General features: G+C 36.4%; 1 protein-coding gene across 1 annotated transcript; it reads left to right on the plus strand.

Annotated features, from left to right (window-relative positions):
• Positions 1 to 1,426: 1,426 nt before the first annotated feature.
• On the plus strand, positions 1,427 to 4,332 carry LOC127138639 (IQ domain-containing protein IQM1). Its single transcript, XM_051065125.1, has 6 exons — positions 1,427 to 1,718; positions 1,905 to 2,416; positions 2,588 to 2,676; positions 2,788 to 3,109; positions 3,253 to 3,354; positions 3,453 to 4,332. The coding sequence occupies exons 2-6, from the start codon at positions 1,925 to 1,927 to the stop codon at positions 3,867 to 3,869; spliced, it is 1,422 nt and encodes a 473-aa protein (XP_050921082.1). The 5' UTR covers positions 1,427 to 1,718; positions 1,905 to 1,924; the 3' UTR covers positions 3,870 to 4,332.
• The last annotated feature ends 13,261 nt before the right edge of the window (positions 4,333 to 17,593 follow it).

The raw sequence follows: 17,593 nt of genomic DNA on the forward strand, positions 1-17,593 counted from the left end.
CTTATTTGAGCTAGGTGGACCTTAAGCGCTGGAAGAGCTGAGAGTCACGACAACTAAGGAGCACTTCAAGCTCTTGCATAACTTGCAATTTATCTGACAACTCACCTGAGGACAAATTCTCCAACTCATCCTTCTGATTCTAAGAATCAAGCTTATCCATACAACTGTTAAGCTTAAACTCTAAATTATCGAACACCTATCTATTCCAAACCTTAGGACAACTTTAGGAGCTTTCAACTTATCCCTAAGAGAGTTAATCATCTACCCAACTTTCGTAGAATATGAGCTTCAAAAACCTTGAGCCACATTAGCAAAAGAAGCATTGTCCATTCAAAAATTTATTAAAATGGAACGACTTAGACCCCTGGAGTCTAGAGGAATACCTAAGCACCAAAGGACATCCTTAGGGAGGTCCACAAGGATCATCATCCCCATTCCTCTCACCCGAGATCAAAATCTAATTCAACCTACTCATAGAGGCTTCAATAGAGTGAAACCAGTTAAACCTTATGCCCAACAAATGGATATCCACCAACCTCATATCCTTAATAAATAAGTCAAACTCAATATTTTCACCCAAACCATAAATCTGACGACCAACTCCAACCTTCTTTCTTTTAAAAGAACTAAGAACTGAATTAAAATCACACAAAACACATCAAGTTTTCCCTTAAAAAAACCGAGTCCAAAACAAATGGACTCAGATCATTTTTTTTCTTCCATATAAAACAATTCACATACACATTAATCTTAAAACATGGCATAGATAGAAGCTCTCACTCCATACAAACTTCAAGGTAAGGTAATCAATCAGGACAAGACAACGAAAAGATATTAAAAATTACATCACCAAATAAAAACTATAAACTATGTTACCAACCAACTCTCTAATATGTTTTATTTAACACACTTTAATTGAATGAAATTCAAGTAGATTCATCAATTTTATTACGCGGGGTTAAGTCATTCAACAAGACTAGTTTGAATTAGAATTTTAGTCTTAGAGACAGAGTGTTGGAAAAAAAACGCTAAAAATATGTTAATACTATAGCATTCATGTCCTTCACAATAAACAAACAAATGGAAAATTTGTTTACACGTGTGCAACTAGAGCTATCACATATACAAATGTGAAATGTGGATAATTTAATTGAATTTGTTAATTCAATTTAAGTTAAAAAGAACACTAAATTCATTGACCATTTGCAACTTCTATTATTGAATTTTCTAATACTAAAAAAAGAAAACCAGATGTACAGTATTCAACCCCAATAAAGAATTTGAATACAGATCATCATAACAAATCGCGTTTCTTCATCGAACCTCGCAAACGCTACCTTTCTTTGACCGCCAGCTCTTACCTTACCTGCTGCCTCCTCTAATTCCCCCTCTTTTTTAAGAGAAGAAAAAATATTTAACACAATACAAACACAAAACTTTGAATTCATCAAACTATTCATTAGAAAACTTATAGCTATTAACCTTCGAATTTGAACATTATAGATTCACATTCCTTTATTGATTTTCTTCTTATTCTAAATTGGAATTCAAAGTCTGCTCCTTAATTTTCTCATTTTTCATTCTTTCACGCGCCTTTGAAGGCACTTGTACAAACTCTATATATAAGCAACAATACCCACTGTGATAAACCATTCTTAATTCCTTTCTTCTCATCTCACATTTCAATTCAAAAGTATTCATTTCAACAAACAAATACGGTAATTCAATTCTTCTATGCTTTGCTTGTACCAAAAAATATTATAAAAGTTAGTTATACCAGCGAGTTAGTTACACCGTGTAACTAACTTTTGTAACTAACTTTAGCTGGCGTAACTAACTTTTGTTTCTGATAAGAATTGAGTACAATTATTGGAGGCTAATAAATGATAAATAATTTTGTGCAGATTTGTAGGGTATTATATTTATGGGGGTGTCTGTAACTGATTTATCAAATGGGTCCAATAAAATGAGCAGTTCAAGCAGGTTGAGTGATTGCAGACCTCGACAAATGATTCTTGAAAGAAACCATTCATTTGCTGAAACCAAACCAGAAAGAATGGATTCGACGAAAGGTAAAAAAGTTCCGGTGCTTTCTCTGCCGGAAGCAGTGGTTTTCTTTTCTCCTAGACCGGTCACGGAGCTTGATACTGCGGCAACTAAGGTTCAAAAGGTTTATAAGAGTTATCGGACGAGAAGAAACCTTGCGGATTGTGCGGTTATAGTTGAAGAGTTGTGGTGGAAGGCTTTGGATTTTGCTGCTCTTAGAAGAAGTTCGGTTTCGTTTTTCGATGTTCAGAAACCGGAAACCGCTACGTCGCGTTGGGCTCGAGCAAGAACAAGAGCGGCTAAGGTTGGAAAAGGTTTATCTAAGGATGAAAAGGCACAGAAGTTAGCTTTGCAACATTGGCTTGAAGCTGTAAGTTCCTTAATTTCTTCATTCAAGTTCAATTTACTTTCTAATAACTACTACTAGAAACTCTAACAATATCGACTTTTTGTCGTTTGAGTTAGCATTTGCAGACTGAACTATACTTTTTAGTTTACGATATTGTATTAACCGAATGAATTTTCTTATTGTTTGTTATAGATCGATCCGCGTCATCGATATGGACACAATCTTCACATATATTATGATATCTGGTTTGAAAGCCAAAGTACACAACCATTTTTCTACTGGTAAGCTCATGTTCTAGTCTATCTGAAAATGTTTACACAAAGTAAACGGAACTTAACATCGTCGATGTTGTATATGGCGATTAACCGTGTTTCGGGATGAATAATTTGTAGGTTGGATGTTGGAGATGGTAAAGAAATAAATCTTGAGAAATGTCCAAGAAACAGTACTCTACAACGCCAATGCATTAAGTATCTTGGACCAAAAGAAAGAGAAGAATATGAAGTAATTGTTGAAAAGGGAATGTTAGTGTATAGACAAGATGGGAGGCTTGTGAATACTGATGAGAAATCAAAATGGATATTTGTTCTAAGCACTACAAGATCATTGTATGTTGGGAAAAAACAAAAGGGTAAATTTCAACACTCAAGCTTCCTCGCCGGTGGTGCAACCACAGCAGCCGGTAGATTAGTAGCAAGTCAAGGTGTTCTCGAGGTACTAATTTCATTCGCATTTCTCAGTTTTATATAACATAGAAATTAATTTCATTAATAATTAGATACACCAATATAAATAGTTTTACATTGTCAACTGATCACACGTTCTGATCAAAGTATTATTATTATTAACTTATGCAGGCTATTTGGCCATATAGTGGACACTACCATCCAACAGAAGAGAACTTCAAAGAATTCATAAGTTTTCTTGGAGAGCACAAAGTAGACCTAACAAATGTAAAGGTAAATCTTTTGTTTTGATCCTACATAGCACTAAGATTGCTTGTTTTATTTCATATAACACAAAGTTACTAATGATTCTCTTACATTTTTTTCTTTAGAGATGTGCCATAGATGATGATACATATTCAATTATGGGAACAGATTCATTCAATGACATGAATGAACCACAACAAACAAAGGTTCCTCCAACACCCAAAATCAATGTTAGTGATAACAACAATGTGACATCAATTCATAAAATGGACATTGTTGCAGCATTCAATGCAACAAGGAGGTTGTCATGCAAGTGGTCAACAGGGGCTGGTCCACGCATTGGCTGTGTTCGTGACTATCCTGAACACTTGCAATCAAAGGCATTGGAACAAGTTAATTTGTCTCCAAGGCCTAGTTCTATAAGACTCAACAAATATGGGCCAATTCCTTCTCCTAGACCTAGCCCAAAAGTAAGGATGTCACCTAGGTTTGTGTATATGGGATTGCCTAGTCCAAGAACCCCAATTTCAAGTGCAAGTTAGATGATTGTTCGATCCTTCCCTTAAAAATGTGACATATTTTTGGAAACAAGCTTCTGATAATATATTCCATCTGAAAATACATTGGTAATGTATTTTGGCAGATTTAAATATATCAGGAGATGGACTAGAAATTTTTAGCTGCAAGGTAAAGGAAGTTTCAAAAGAATTCGTGGGTCATTCTTCAAGATCCAAAATGGGTCGGTTTTGGACCACGGTCACAACAAATGACACTTCATGAGACGACAACTAGTAAATGATAACATTAGAGGACTGTGTTTTTTGTCGAAGAATAAAAAACACTAATTAGAATTTTCTTCTATCTTTTATTAATCTTAAATTTGTTTATTATTTCATTTTTTGGGATTTGAATTGATGTATGCTTCACTTGGACTCATTAGACCCTTGTCCATCTTTGTCTCTTTCTTTTGAAGGAAGACAGAAAAAATCAATTAATTTTTTTTTATACGGTTTGGATTTATTCCTTTAAATTGCATGTTAAGTTGCAACTTTATTTTTTGTAATGTGCATACTAGTTTAATATTAAATGAAATATATCAAAAAAAAATTAATTTACTTATAAGCCGGATTGAATTTTAATTAATTTTAGTACTTTTTTATACAAAAGAGAGCTAAAAGTCCAAAACGAATTAAATTAACTCAATACAATGTATTTTTGAGAGTTACTTTGATAATTGATGTTGGTTGAGTTTTGAAGTCTCGAAAGCTCATGTTGCGTTATGTTGGTCCTTACCAAATTATGCAGAGGATATGGGAGGTGGTGTAAGACCCCAATTTTGACCCTAAGATCCCTCATGCTATCTCATCATATGCATTGGCTTTGGGATCACACCTTGACATCCTCCTTACCCCTCATTCATTGTGTTTGCATTGAGAGAGATCACCAAACACATTTTATTGTATCATACTTTGTTTTTCTTTGTTTACTAACCAAAATACCAAAAATATGTCTATATATAGCTTTGTTTCTTTTGTAGATAGTGTATGTATCCACCGATGTCTCATCAAGCTCACAACTAGGGTTTGAAACCCTCAGTACAAGGAGATCAATCAAGGGATGGTTCACAGTGGGTTTAGACATCATATATGGATCCCCATGTTCTTCATTTATCATTTGGATCAAGAAAGCATCAAAAATTTGAAGCTTGGAAACCCTAGTTCATCTGGGTATCTTATGTGACTTCCTCAACAAGTTTCTTCAACATTTGGTCCAATATATCAAGGGACACTCCACCATACATCATCTTAAATATATATGATCCTCCATGAGTCCAAAAGATCAAGAGAACTTCAAGTTTGCAAGTTGGTTCAAAGAGGTTGACCAAAGAAAGTCAACTGGTCAAAACTGGGGTTCCCTAGACCCTATCTCCTACAACTTTTGTCATATGAAAATGATTCCAAGAGAAAATTTACTCCTTATGATATCCCAAACAACTTTCATGTTGATATCAAGATCTAGTTTTGCTTGAAAAGTCATTTTTTATGTTGAAATAATATAGGTCATTTTGTTTATGCCCTAGTTAGGAGGTCAACTTCCAAGGACCACAACTTGCTCAATTTTTATGAGATGAAGGTCATCCAAGTTTCATGATCAATTTCAAGATGTCCTCTCCAACTTTTATTCTTCGAGAAATGTCAAAATCAACTTGCAAGGGCATGTGCCAAGAGGAAACATTATAGCTCGTTTTAGACCATTACCATTGAACAAACAATTTTCCTCAACTTCTAAAATACATAACTTCCTCATGTCAAATCCAAATGAGGTCAAATTTGTGACCAAATTGAAGAGGATTTAAATATATACAACTTTTATGAGGGAACATTTTTCATTTGAAGCACATAGCAAAAATTATTCAAGGTGAAAGAAGTGGATATTTGGCTTGGTACTTAGAAAATTTTCAATTATGTTTGATTTCTCAAACTTCCACCCCAAAATTCATCATGATCCAAGCTTCAAATGGAAAATTGTTTAACATGAAAGTTGTTTCCCTTAATATGACGTTTCCAAAAAGTCCAAGATCACCTCATTTGGACAAGATTTGAAGGACTTGCGTGTGGGTTCTTCACAAGGCTTCATTTGGTATGATTTATGTTCAAACTTCATTTCCATTATGCATGACCGTGTGACATCATTTCAGGTTGATTAACACAGAATATTGGATCATTTGGCATCATGAATTGTGCCTTGTATACATCCATGCACCCATTCAAGCAAGAGTTGCTAAAATTGGCAAAAATTGGAAGTGTGTAAAAAGCAACTTGATACCCTATATGTACATGACCTTGGTGATCAGAATGATAATCCTGCTTGCCCAAGCTTTAAACCATTGCCTCTCTAACCTCTATTAAAGGATAAACTTAAAGATTTCACTTGAAATCGAGTTTCAAATCTCCTTCTGTTTTAAGATTGAAACTCCAAGAATCCAAGCCTTTCTTTGATCAATTTCACTTCCTGCAAGCTTCTAGAGTCAAGCCAAGCCAAATTGGAAGCAAGACCAAGCTGATTTGAAGCTACCCGAAGGTGAAATTTCAGAAATTTCTCTTCTTCGATTCTCCCTGATTTCTTATCTATTTTGATTAATTTTTGGTTTACTAAAGTCCTACCAATGTAGGCAATAAGGTTGAGTTGTTTTGAGGTCAAATCGAAGCAACTCAGTTCATGATCCTCAAAATTCAAATCCATGTATCTTTCAATATACTTGGAATTGAAAGAAATTGAGGCCAGGTTCGAGCTCCTGAGCATTTTTCCTTTAAAACCATGTCCACACTTTTTATTTTGGTGAAAGTTGGTGGTGGACCAGTCCGGTGAGGTCCACCAGAGAAGAAGACCGGAGCTAGGGCTCCGGTGGTGCGTTGACACTCTCTCAACCTTTTGATCCATTTGAAATATTTTAATCTTAGTCTTCCCTTGTGATTACCACGTGTGTGATGGTTTGACTGAGGTGCGTCATGGATAGCACGCGCGTAGCTATCAGATCTGCCACCTCAATTAATGAGGGAGATCTGATGAGCCCTGATTTTTAATGTTTTCTGATTTCCCATTTAATTGTTTTATTTTGTTTAATTAATAATAAATCCATTTTTAATCCAAAAAATATGGTACTTTCACAAAAAAAAAATCTCTTCCATATTCTAAATTAAAAATTATTTTTTGGATTGATTTTGGTATTTTTCATGAATTAAGTATTTTTGTGCATATTTTTAATTGTTTAAAAATACTTCTGACTTTTTAAAAATCATGAATTTTTTTGTCTAAGGTCCTTTGACCTTGTTTGACCTAGGATAAATCCCTTGGCCATTTATTTGGTGTTTTGAAGGGATTTGAGGTTTTGACCAAATAAAAATGCATTTTAATTTATTTTTTAATTGATTAAAAGTTTAAAAATTATGTTGAGCCATTTTTATGGTCGTGTGATGTTTGACTTTCTGTTTGGACCTTGGTCATTGGTTGATTTGATTTTTGTTTGATCAAAACCATTGGATTTAGGGGATTGATGAAATGTATATTTCATCTCCCAAAATGAATTGATGGTTTAGATCAAATGAAATTCCTCTCATGCTCAATTTGTGTTTCCATCTCCCCCTCCATCTTCATCTCCATCCCTATTCTTTCCCATTCCCTCATTGGACCAATGAAATCTCTAATGTCTAAATGCTAATTGATTTATCAATGACCTTGTGTCAGATGAATCAATACAAGTATGACTGAGATAGGTCCCTCCCATTTTCTTTTTTAGTGTGTGATATGTTTTAGGAGTTTGGTTCTTTGTACCAAATCTATAACATACATTAACACCTATATTTTTATTGTCCGGCCTCAGATAGTTGTGACTTCTACATAAGTCCAATTACGATTGCTAAACATAGAGTTAAATTTGACCCTTAAGGCATATCATTCTAGTAAGTGAGATTGTAAGTCTCCCATTCTTCATGGCATTGTGTGGAGACTTGACCTTTTTTTCCTTTCATGAGAGCTAGTGGCATACTTGTTGAATTATCCAGGTTGGAGCCCTTCTCATGGATGATGTCTTGGTTCAAGGATCCATACTTGTGAATGAATGGTTGAGTGTTCTCCAAAGAATGACTTAATCAATTCAAACTCAACACTAATATTTGACTAACTATTTACTAACTCTTATTCATTATGCTTTTACTTTCAAGTCATTTACTTTATACAATTTAAAATTCAGTCATTTATCAATCATTACCATTTACATTTCATATAACTTGTTTATGTTTCAGTCCTTTTCACTTTGCTCATTTGAGTCATATCTTGTGATTGTATATATTTGTTTGTGTATTGATTTTGTTTGTGGTCTTAGGACCTTAAAACACCTAATAACAACCTAAACCCTAAAAAACATTTGGTGGACTTTTGGGATTTGATTTGTACTTTTGGACTTACAATTAGGCAATTTTCCATGTGCTAAAGGACTTGGCTAATGCCAACATCTGAGACTGAGCTATATTTGACAGTGACTTTCATCTGATGTAAGACTTTGGATCTCTTTGGTTCATCTGCTACTCTGTCTCTGTGCTTAAATGTTATTTTATTATATTGATGTCTGATGTTTAGTTCTGAGTGGATCAAGGAATATTTCATCTACTACATTAGAAGACAATGAAGACTGCTAGCTATCGGAATGCTTTCTTGGATGTGGCTATCTTTATTTGATGCCTTTATCCTTATGATGTATGGATATTGCTCATTACCTATTGCTTATTGCTTGATCAAAGTCCAAAGGAAAATGAGTTTCTATAGGACATTCTTGTCTGTTGGATTGCATCACATTGGTCAAATATTTTCAACTCTTAACTTTTAAAAAAATTCTTAGGGTAGTCTCTTCATCTCCTCCCACTTCTTAAATTCAAAATCTCTCCCTCTTTTTAAAAACTTTCTTTGTTTGTGATTTCAACTTAGACGTGTTTTAATGATTAGAAACTTTGGCATTATACCATTGAATTTTAAAAAAAAATCTTAAATCAAACTTGTAATAAACTTAACCATATTGACTTAAATTTTAAAAGACAAACAGAGCTAACAAACTCATTCAAATGTTTGGCCTTTTGTGCCTTTACTTGTTAAACTTTTGTTAAAATTAACTCACCAATTTCTTTGAAATTTTTACCACGAACTACGGGGTTTTGATCCCTCATTTTTATGTTGGTCCGTAGACATAAGACCGAAGGTCTTATCAAACCCAAAAATATAATCAATGAATTCTTTTCTCATCCCCACACCCTATATTTTCACAAACATCATTTATAACCAAAACCATATGCGTACAAAAAGGGCTCCCCAGGAGTACCTAGGACACTTTGGGTGCTAACACCTTCCCTTTGTGTAACCAACCCCCTTACCTGTAATCGCTGGCATTTTATTAGTTTTGATTTGAAAACTTCTTATCCTTGGGTTTTGTTCGTACTTTTCCCTTTTCCTTTAGAAACAATAAGAGCGCGGTGGTGACTTTGGTTTTTTTGGCGTTAAGTTTATCCATAGCTTGATGGTCACAAATTTACCGCTACAGAAATTAAGTGGTGACTCTGCTGGGGAGTAGTCCTCAGTGGGTTTAGCCTACTCTTTATGTGTATATATTTGTATATTTGATGTTTGTATATTTTGTTTGTGTGATATAATATGTCTGTTGTGCTTGGTGATCTCTGAGTGGTGAGATAAGTTCTAACCCGAACTTGAGTGTATTTAAGATAGGAATATGGTATAGTCATGTTCAACTTGTGTGGAATAGTCCTTAACAAGATGGCTTGAGATTCATCTACTCAGTGGAGACCTCTTTGGAGTTACTGATGTCACACAAGTTATTTATGGATAGACATTTCTTTCTCTAAATCTGGGGTCCGATAAACTGATGATTGTAGAACATTTAACCCAACTTGGGCTATTTAGGATGTAGTGCGGAGACTATTCAAGTGTAGACTTGATAATAGTTGTTACGCAATACTACACTCAGACGAGTTTCTCTTGAGAATATTATGGGTTGATGAGTCAGTCATCCTAACCTATAATATCTGATAGATGAGATTAAGACTCTGGGCACTTTTATAGAACATGATTTGCAGGTTTTTATCCTTCCCATGACCTTTGTTTGTGTTTTCCTTGCGTGTGATCCCTTGTGTGTGATTGTTGCATTCATGCATACATGCGCATCATAACATTCATCACAAAAATAAATTTCAAGGAAACTAAGGTCTTATTTGCAAATATTTTCAAACCATGGATTGTGGACGAAGGAACACTAAGAAGTACAGTTTCAGATGTCCTTATTTGAAAGAGCTAAGGAAGTTGTCATCCTTTGTACTAGATCCCTTGGACTTCAAGCAACGTCATGGGAAGCTCTTGTCTGTGTTATCTACTGGTGTGGTTGAAGGACTTTTGAGTGTTTTGGTTCAGTTCTATGATCCTCTCTACCGGTGTTTCACTTTCCCAGATTATCAGCTTGTGCCCATGTTGGAGGAGTATGCTCATCTTTTGGGTATACACCTATCTGAAAAAGTACCTTTTAGTCGATTGGAGGAGATCCCAAGATCTCATGTCATAGCTGAAGCTTTTCATCTGAAGAAGTCTAAGATTGATGCTCATTTGGTGAATAAAAGAGGAATTCTTGGGTTGACTTCTGAGTTTCTCATTGGTAGAGCTAGTGTTTTTTCTCAAGCCGGTAGCATGGATGCTTTTGAAGCTATCTTGGTATTGCTCATTTATGGCTTGGCTTTGTTCCCTAACATTGACGATTTTGTTGATGTTAATGCCATTAGAATTTTCTTGATTGGGAATCCGGTTCTGACTCTTTTTGGTGACATGTATTTCTCTTTGCATTTGAGAAATTCTAAAGGTGGTAGTGAAGGAGAATTGCGGTCCAAAACGCAGCGGAAATTAAAATTTTCTCCTTAGAGATCCTTACGAATGGTCATGATAAGTGATAGAATATTTACCTCTTGTGACGATTGAAACCTTTGATGCAGATCCACGAAACGAACACGAACGTTGAACGATGACAACGTCTCTACTCAGTCCACACGAACGGATTCCTTCAATCTCAGTGCTAGCTGGTACGAATGAAGGCTTTGAGTGAGAGAGAGAGAAAACGAAAATAATGCAACCGCCATGAATGCTTCTGCATAAGGGTTCTATTTATAGAACCACTTGTGTGGGTTTCAAGCTAAAAGCCCACTTAAGTGTATTTTGGCCCATATCTTATAATATGCCCAAAATCACTTAAGCCCATGGTACCTTACCATATTTCGTATTCTACTCAAGTACACCGTACCTTACGATGTTCTATAATTCACTTAAGGGCACCGTACCTTACGGTATTCCTTAGTTACTCTATCTCTCATCAATCCGTCCTTTGTGTGTGACCCTGTAGGTTTTCGTGACGTTGGCAATTATATTAAATCACGCATTTAACATAATAAATAGTGAGCGGTATCTAGCAACACATCACTGCTACCCAAGACACGAAAATGTCATGTGATCTGACAAAACCTTCTGTGATAATACTTATGTGTATAATTACCCTTTTGCCCTTATGTCTATATTGAACACAAGGCATAGACCGTGTCATCCTTGTCTAGTTCAATATTGGGCCCATAGACATTTATCCTGTTACGCAGGATGGGAAAATTCCATCTAGGTCACTCATGTCCCTCAGCATGCTTCGTGGAGTACCCATCAACTGTCTTTATGGTTATCCAGTTATGGACAACGTTGGATCAACAATAAAACACTTGACTCTACATCTAGGGTCCACAGTGGTTTCAGGTCGAAGAGTGGTATACACCATTATCACCATGAGAATAACTTATGACACTTTGCATAACTTTCTATATAGTATTCTCATAGCGGGTCAATCCGGTATAAATATTACTCCTAATATTCATACCTATGTTTAAGACTTGATAACTCTTTATCCATGATCCATGAGATGTGATCATCAGTCTACAAACATAATAGTCTTAAATGCTTTAATGTTATCCCACTTCACACTAAAGCTCGACTACGGATACTTTAAGAATAGTGTCCTTATGTTTAATGTGATCTCATGATTAAGTCATACTTGATACATTAAACAGACTAGCTATTCTAGGGACTTTATTAAACAAACGTAATAAAGAAAAAGCCTTTTATTATTAATAAATAATTCGATACAAGTACAAAAAAGTATTGGCCTCTAGGGCTTACACCAACAATCTCCCACTAGCACTAGAGCCAATCAGGCATACCCTTAATACCCATAGATCTAGTATGGCCATCATGCTTCTGCTGCGCAAGAGGCTTTGTCAGTGGGTCAGCAATATTGTCAAGTGTAGGTACTCTGCATATTTTCACATCTCCTCTATCTATTATCTCTCGAATGAGATGATAACGTCTAAGTATGTGTTTGGATCGTTGGTGAGATCTAGGCTCCTTGGCTTGTGCGATAGCACCATTGTTATCACAGTAGAGACCAATGGGATCCACAATGCTAGGAACTATGCCAAGTTCACTAATGAACTTTTTGATCCAAACAGCTTCCTTTGCTGCACTTGAGGCAGCAATATACTCGGCCTCGGTTGTAGAATCAGTAACTGTATCTTGCTTTGAACTTTTCCAGCTCACAGCGCCACCGTTTAAGCAAAACACATAACCAGATTGCGATCTAAAGTCATCCTTATCTGTCTGGAAGCTAGCATCGGTGTATCCAATTACAGCCAACTCTTCCTGACCTCCATATATCAAGAATGAGTCCTTAGTCCTTCTCAAATACTTAAGGATATTCTTGACAGCTACCCAGTGAGCATCACCAGGATCAGATTGGTACCTACTCGTTGCACTTAAAGCATACGAGATATCTGGTCAAGTACATAACATGGCATACATGATAGATCCTATTGCAAATGCATATGGAATCTTATTCATGTGATCCCTTTCTTCCTTAGTTAAAGAGGATTGTGTTTTTGATAGACACATGCCATGTTGAATAGGTATGAATCCTTTCTTGGAATCATGCATATTAAAGTGTCTCAACACTTTGTCTATGTATGTACTCTGACTTAGGCCAAGCAGTTTTTGTGATCTATCTCTATAGATTCTGATTCCTAATATATAGGTTGCTTCACCTAGGTGTAGCACCTCAAATTTGCACCTACCTTTTGTACATACATTCTCATATTAGGTCATTAACATAACATAGTCCACTGCATAGCATTGCATTGTCCTTTGCCCAAGTGCAGGCCCATCAGACAAGATTAGGTCAAACTGGTCAGGAGATCAGTTAATCAAGCAAGCAAGTGCAATTCTCAAGGAGGCAAGGCCCTAGGGTTGGTCCAACATGTTCACATGACCTAGGGGTCCTTTTGAAGTGGTTTGGTCAAGGATTGGGTGCTCAGAAGTCATCAGTCAATGTGCAGTCCACCAGAAACCCTAGAAAGTCAACTATGGTCAACTGTGGTCAACTGTGCCTGATTTTATGGATTTCAAGGTGGGAGATGGTTTGAAAGTGCTCATTCATGTCCATACAAGTCTCATTTGACATTTCAAAGATCAAGATTGAAGAATTTGAAGTCAGACAAAAAGTTTCCTAAAATGGCAGGTGACCTGTAATTTTCAGCTGCCAAAAATAGAAAGTTTTTCTCCTCAAATTTACATCATCATACAAGCTTCAAATGAAATTTTGTCCAACATGAAAGTTGAAGATCTTGCTCTCACCTTTCCAAAAAGTCCAAGAACACTCATTTCTCATTTATGGTTGGCAAGTTATGATCAAATCATTTTCAAGAATTTTTGAACTTCAAAGTGGCATATCTTCCAAACCATTTGGCCAAATTGAGTGAGGTTTTTTGCTACAAGTCATATTTGATATGCTATATCCAAATCCTTCATCACAATTTACCAAAAATTATCCAAGCAAAATGGCCTTTTTCAAGTGGCATGAATTAAAAAAGAGAGAGGTGAAAAAATGAGCTTTCAAAATAATCATTTCCAATGCATTATACCAATTACAATTGTTCAGAAAGTGCATTTTGGATGTGCTTAAAGCCCAATTTCGTGCATTAACATACACCCTATGCATTTTTGGTTGGTTTTTAGCAAAATGACCAAAACACTCCATTAAGCTAATTTCACTTGACCAATTCATTAATCAAGCTTAGCAATGTTAAACAGAATATATAGTGCACATTTTCAGTCTGAAAACCCTAGCCACTATTCACCAAACCAGATCAAAATACATTTTCTCACAAAAACATTCTCATTCTTCATTTTTGAATTTTCTCTAAAAAATCTTCAAAGAATTCGTGTCACTGTCCCTTGGTTCACCATTCACCAACATTCTTGGAACTTTTGCAAGCATCAAATCATGACTGTAAAGCAAGGAATGGCACTGTTACATTGAAGCTTCATCCATGGCAGCTTTGTGTTTGAGCTAATTCGTGCCAACTGAGCTTCAAGTCTTGCTTCTATTCATCAATACCAACCTCCATGCGCATCTGCTTCGACTTTCCAAGGCCAAATAACCTCTGTTTCATCACTGCATCTTCAACAAGGTTGGTTTTCGACTCTCTTGTTTTGTGAAATCATGATGTGCTTTAGAAAGGTCTTGCCATGCTGAGTTCATTGAATGTTGTAGTTTTAAAAATGGTTGCATATTGAGAGAGAAACATGGATTCAAAGTTTGGTTGTCAAATATGTTTGTGCATGGTTCATCCTGTTTAGCTCGAATTGATGAAAACTAGGGTTAGATTTGGATTGTATGTGGTTGGACGGTTTGAATGGTGTGCTCATTGCCAAATTCTGAGAAAAAATGTTCATCCAGATGATTAACACGTTACTGTAGCTCGTGAACCCTAGAAATTATTGCCCAGAACTCTATTTTGATCCTTCAAACCCGTGTTTGCATGCAATTCCAAGTTTCTGGGCCATGTCACCAATGAGCGTGTGACACATCTTTAAGTTGGAACGCAGCGTTCCATTTAAATGAATGCTTTATTACGAAATTGCCATTGCCGGTTTCTAATTTTAATTAAATCATTTTCATTTTCAATATTTATTTCATTTTATGTCCCAATCTTCAAAAACTCATAAGTCACTCAATTTTAATCCAAATTTCATGGGATTTTTTGTGGATTGCTTCTCTTGATCTCTAGTTTTTTATGATATTTTTTCCAGATTTTTTGCATGTGTGAATTTTTAAATGTGCTAGGGTTTGTTCATGTGTGTCCATTTTGTGTATGTCTTGCCAAATTGCTTGTGAAATGATGATACATGATCCAATGCCTCTCAAATTTTTTGTGCCTAAACTAGACATGTTTATGGTGATTTTGGTATAGAGTTTGTAATTTTATCATTGCTGGTTGTGGAGATATGATTTTTTGAATAGAGGTGTGACAATTTGTGTCACACCATGCATGTCCAACTTCATGATTTTAATTACCATGCTTAATGAACTCAAAATGGTTTGGATTTTAACATGAAGACACTTGTGCATGTTTAGAATGTGTGTGAATTTTTCTGGAATTTTTGAATGCATTTCCTAATTGATTGGCAATTTCTCCCCTGTTTGACCAAATTGTTGACTTTTGTGACACATGATGCCATATGATTTGTGAAATTATAATGCTTAATTGGATGGACTTGAAATTTAACATGTGGATTGTAGACATCTTATAGCTTGTCATGGCTTTAGTCCCATTCATTTATCACATGTTGTTTCTGTTTTATGATTAATTGAAGTTGGTGCATGTTTTGATGCTTTGTATGAGGATGTTTGAACTTGCTTTGACTTTCTGATTTTCATTGACCTACTTCCCTTGATCCAAATGAGCTGAAATTTGATATGCCTATTATGTTATGGATGATGTTTGATCATGATTTATTTGAGGATTTATTGAAATGTTTGTAATTGAATTTGAGTTGAGACATTCTGTTGACTTCTTTGAGGTTCTATATGCCATGCTTTGACCTAATTTGCTTGTGAAATGATAGTGATGAATGATATGAATGTGAAACCACTTAGGTTTGCTTCTTGATTGATCTGTCTTGACTTTGGATACTTGTCCCTTGCTGTTTTAAACTTTTTGTCTCCTTTTGACCCTAGGCTTGTCCTAGTGGTCTTGTTGCTCATGTTTAAGCTTGTTGTTTCAGGTTAAGCAGCAAATGCTTCAAAGAGATTAATACAAGTTAATTGAGTTTAATGGTTTATCATGAACTAACTTGTGTGTTTTGCAGGTTGCTTAGCTCACTTGCTTTGAGCTTGTGCTTTGCACATCTGATTGACTGTGTTATCTGTTTGACTCTTATGCTGCTTGTTTTAACTTTGTGTCTGGTATACTAATTGTGTTTGACTGATTTCAGGTACTTTAGTTGCTAGTTAGTTCCTTGTGAACTTCGCTTTGCTTTGCTTGATAAGCAATTTGCATTGAGGTATAATTTCCTTACTCCATGTAGTCTGGAAGACCTGGCCTGTTACTTGGCCAGGCGCCTGTCTGAAGTCCTCCTTAAGAGGCAATGTTTGTGTTTGTTTACTTTTGTCCTTGAATTTATTCAAAGACCTCCTAAGTGAAGAGGCATTGGCAGATATAAGGGATGTGCAATCCATCCCCTGCTATTCTGTGTGTCATCTGCTTTGCTCACACCACTGTGTTGATGCATTGCAGATACTAACCCAAGATCTTGTACAGTTGAGTCAGTGTCAAATGTGTAGAAGGGTTCCCACTTTCTGAACCCACACATTCTTGTCTTAAGCTCTCCCAGGCCAGGGATAAGAGCTGTAAAGTCTCATGTTCACTCACCTTTCATCAGCTTCACCTTAACTCTCAATGTTAAGGTTAAGAGCTAACATCACCCTGATACAGTTGGCTTGCCTCTGCAGCCTAACCCTTGTTTGAGCCCCACTCTGTGTGTCTATAATGTGTGCTATTTGTGATTGTTTGCTTTGCTTTGCCTGTGCTGAATAGGATAGCTTTCTCCCTGTGCAAGTTAGATAGCAACCTTAACTTAGGGATGATTTTGCATGATAACATCTAGGCTCGAGTCGTAGTCTCCCTAGTTGTGTCTCCCTCTGTTATCTGGTTAGGCTAGTCCTTTGTCCCTGCGTAGGGGAACTACGTCGCCCTGATCCTCATACCAGATGAGGTACGTAGGCAGGAGATGAGCTGATCTCTCCGGGCGCCCTTTTTGTTTTGTCTTTGTGTGTGTTAGGAGATGGATGTAAGACCAGCGATTGGCATTCCGTATCCTCTTGTTGTGTGCTTGGAGTCCGATGTAAGTCCAACGATTGGCATTCCGTATCCTCTTGTTGTGTGCTTGGAGTCCGATGTAAGTCCAGCGATTGGCATTTGGTTTCCAGTGTGTGTGAGTTTGGTTCGGAGTCTGATGTAAGTCCAGCGATTGGCATTCGGTTTCCATGTTTGCCTGTTTTGTGTGGAGTTTGACGTAAGTCCAGCGATTGGCAGTCGATTTCCTGTGTGGTTTTGTTTGGCGTGCGTGAGCCGAGCTACGAGTGCTCTGATTCTTCTTAGTCCGAGAAGATACGTATGCATAGGATGCAATATCCTAGCGAGCACGTGTTCCCTAGTCCGAACTACGTCGACTCTGATGTCTATGCCTGATAGACTACGTAGGCCCAGGATGCGATATCCTGCCGAGTTAGTTTCTCTTGTTTTCTTGTGTCTCTTTCAGCCGGTGTTTGTTTGTTTATGAGCAGTGTTTTAGC

The sequence above is a fragment of the Lathyrus oleraceus genome, chromosome 4, assembly GCF_024323335.1.
Source record: "Lathyrus oleraceus cultivar Zhongwan6 chromosome 4, CAAS_Psat_ZW6_1.0, whole genome shotgun sequence".
Taxonomy (NCBI): domain Eukaryota; kingdom Viridiplantae; phylum Streptophyta; class Magnoliopsida; order Fabales; family Fabaceae; genus Lathyrus; species Lathyrus oleraceus.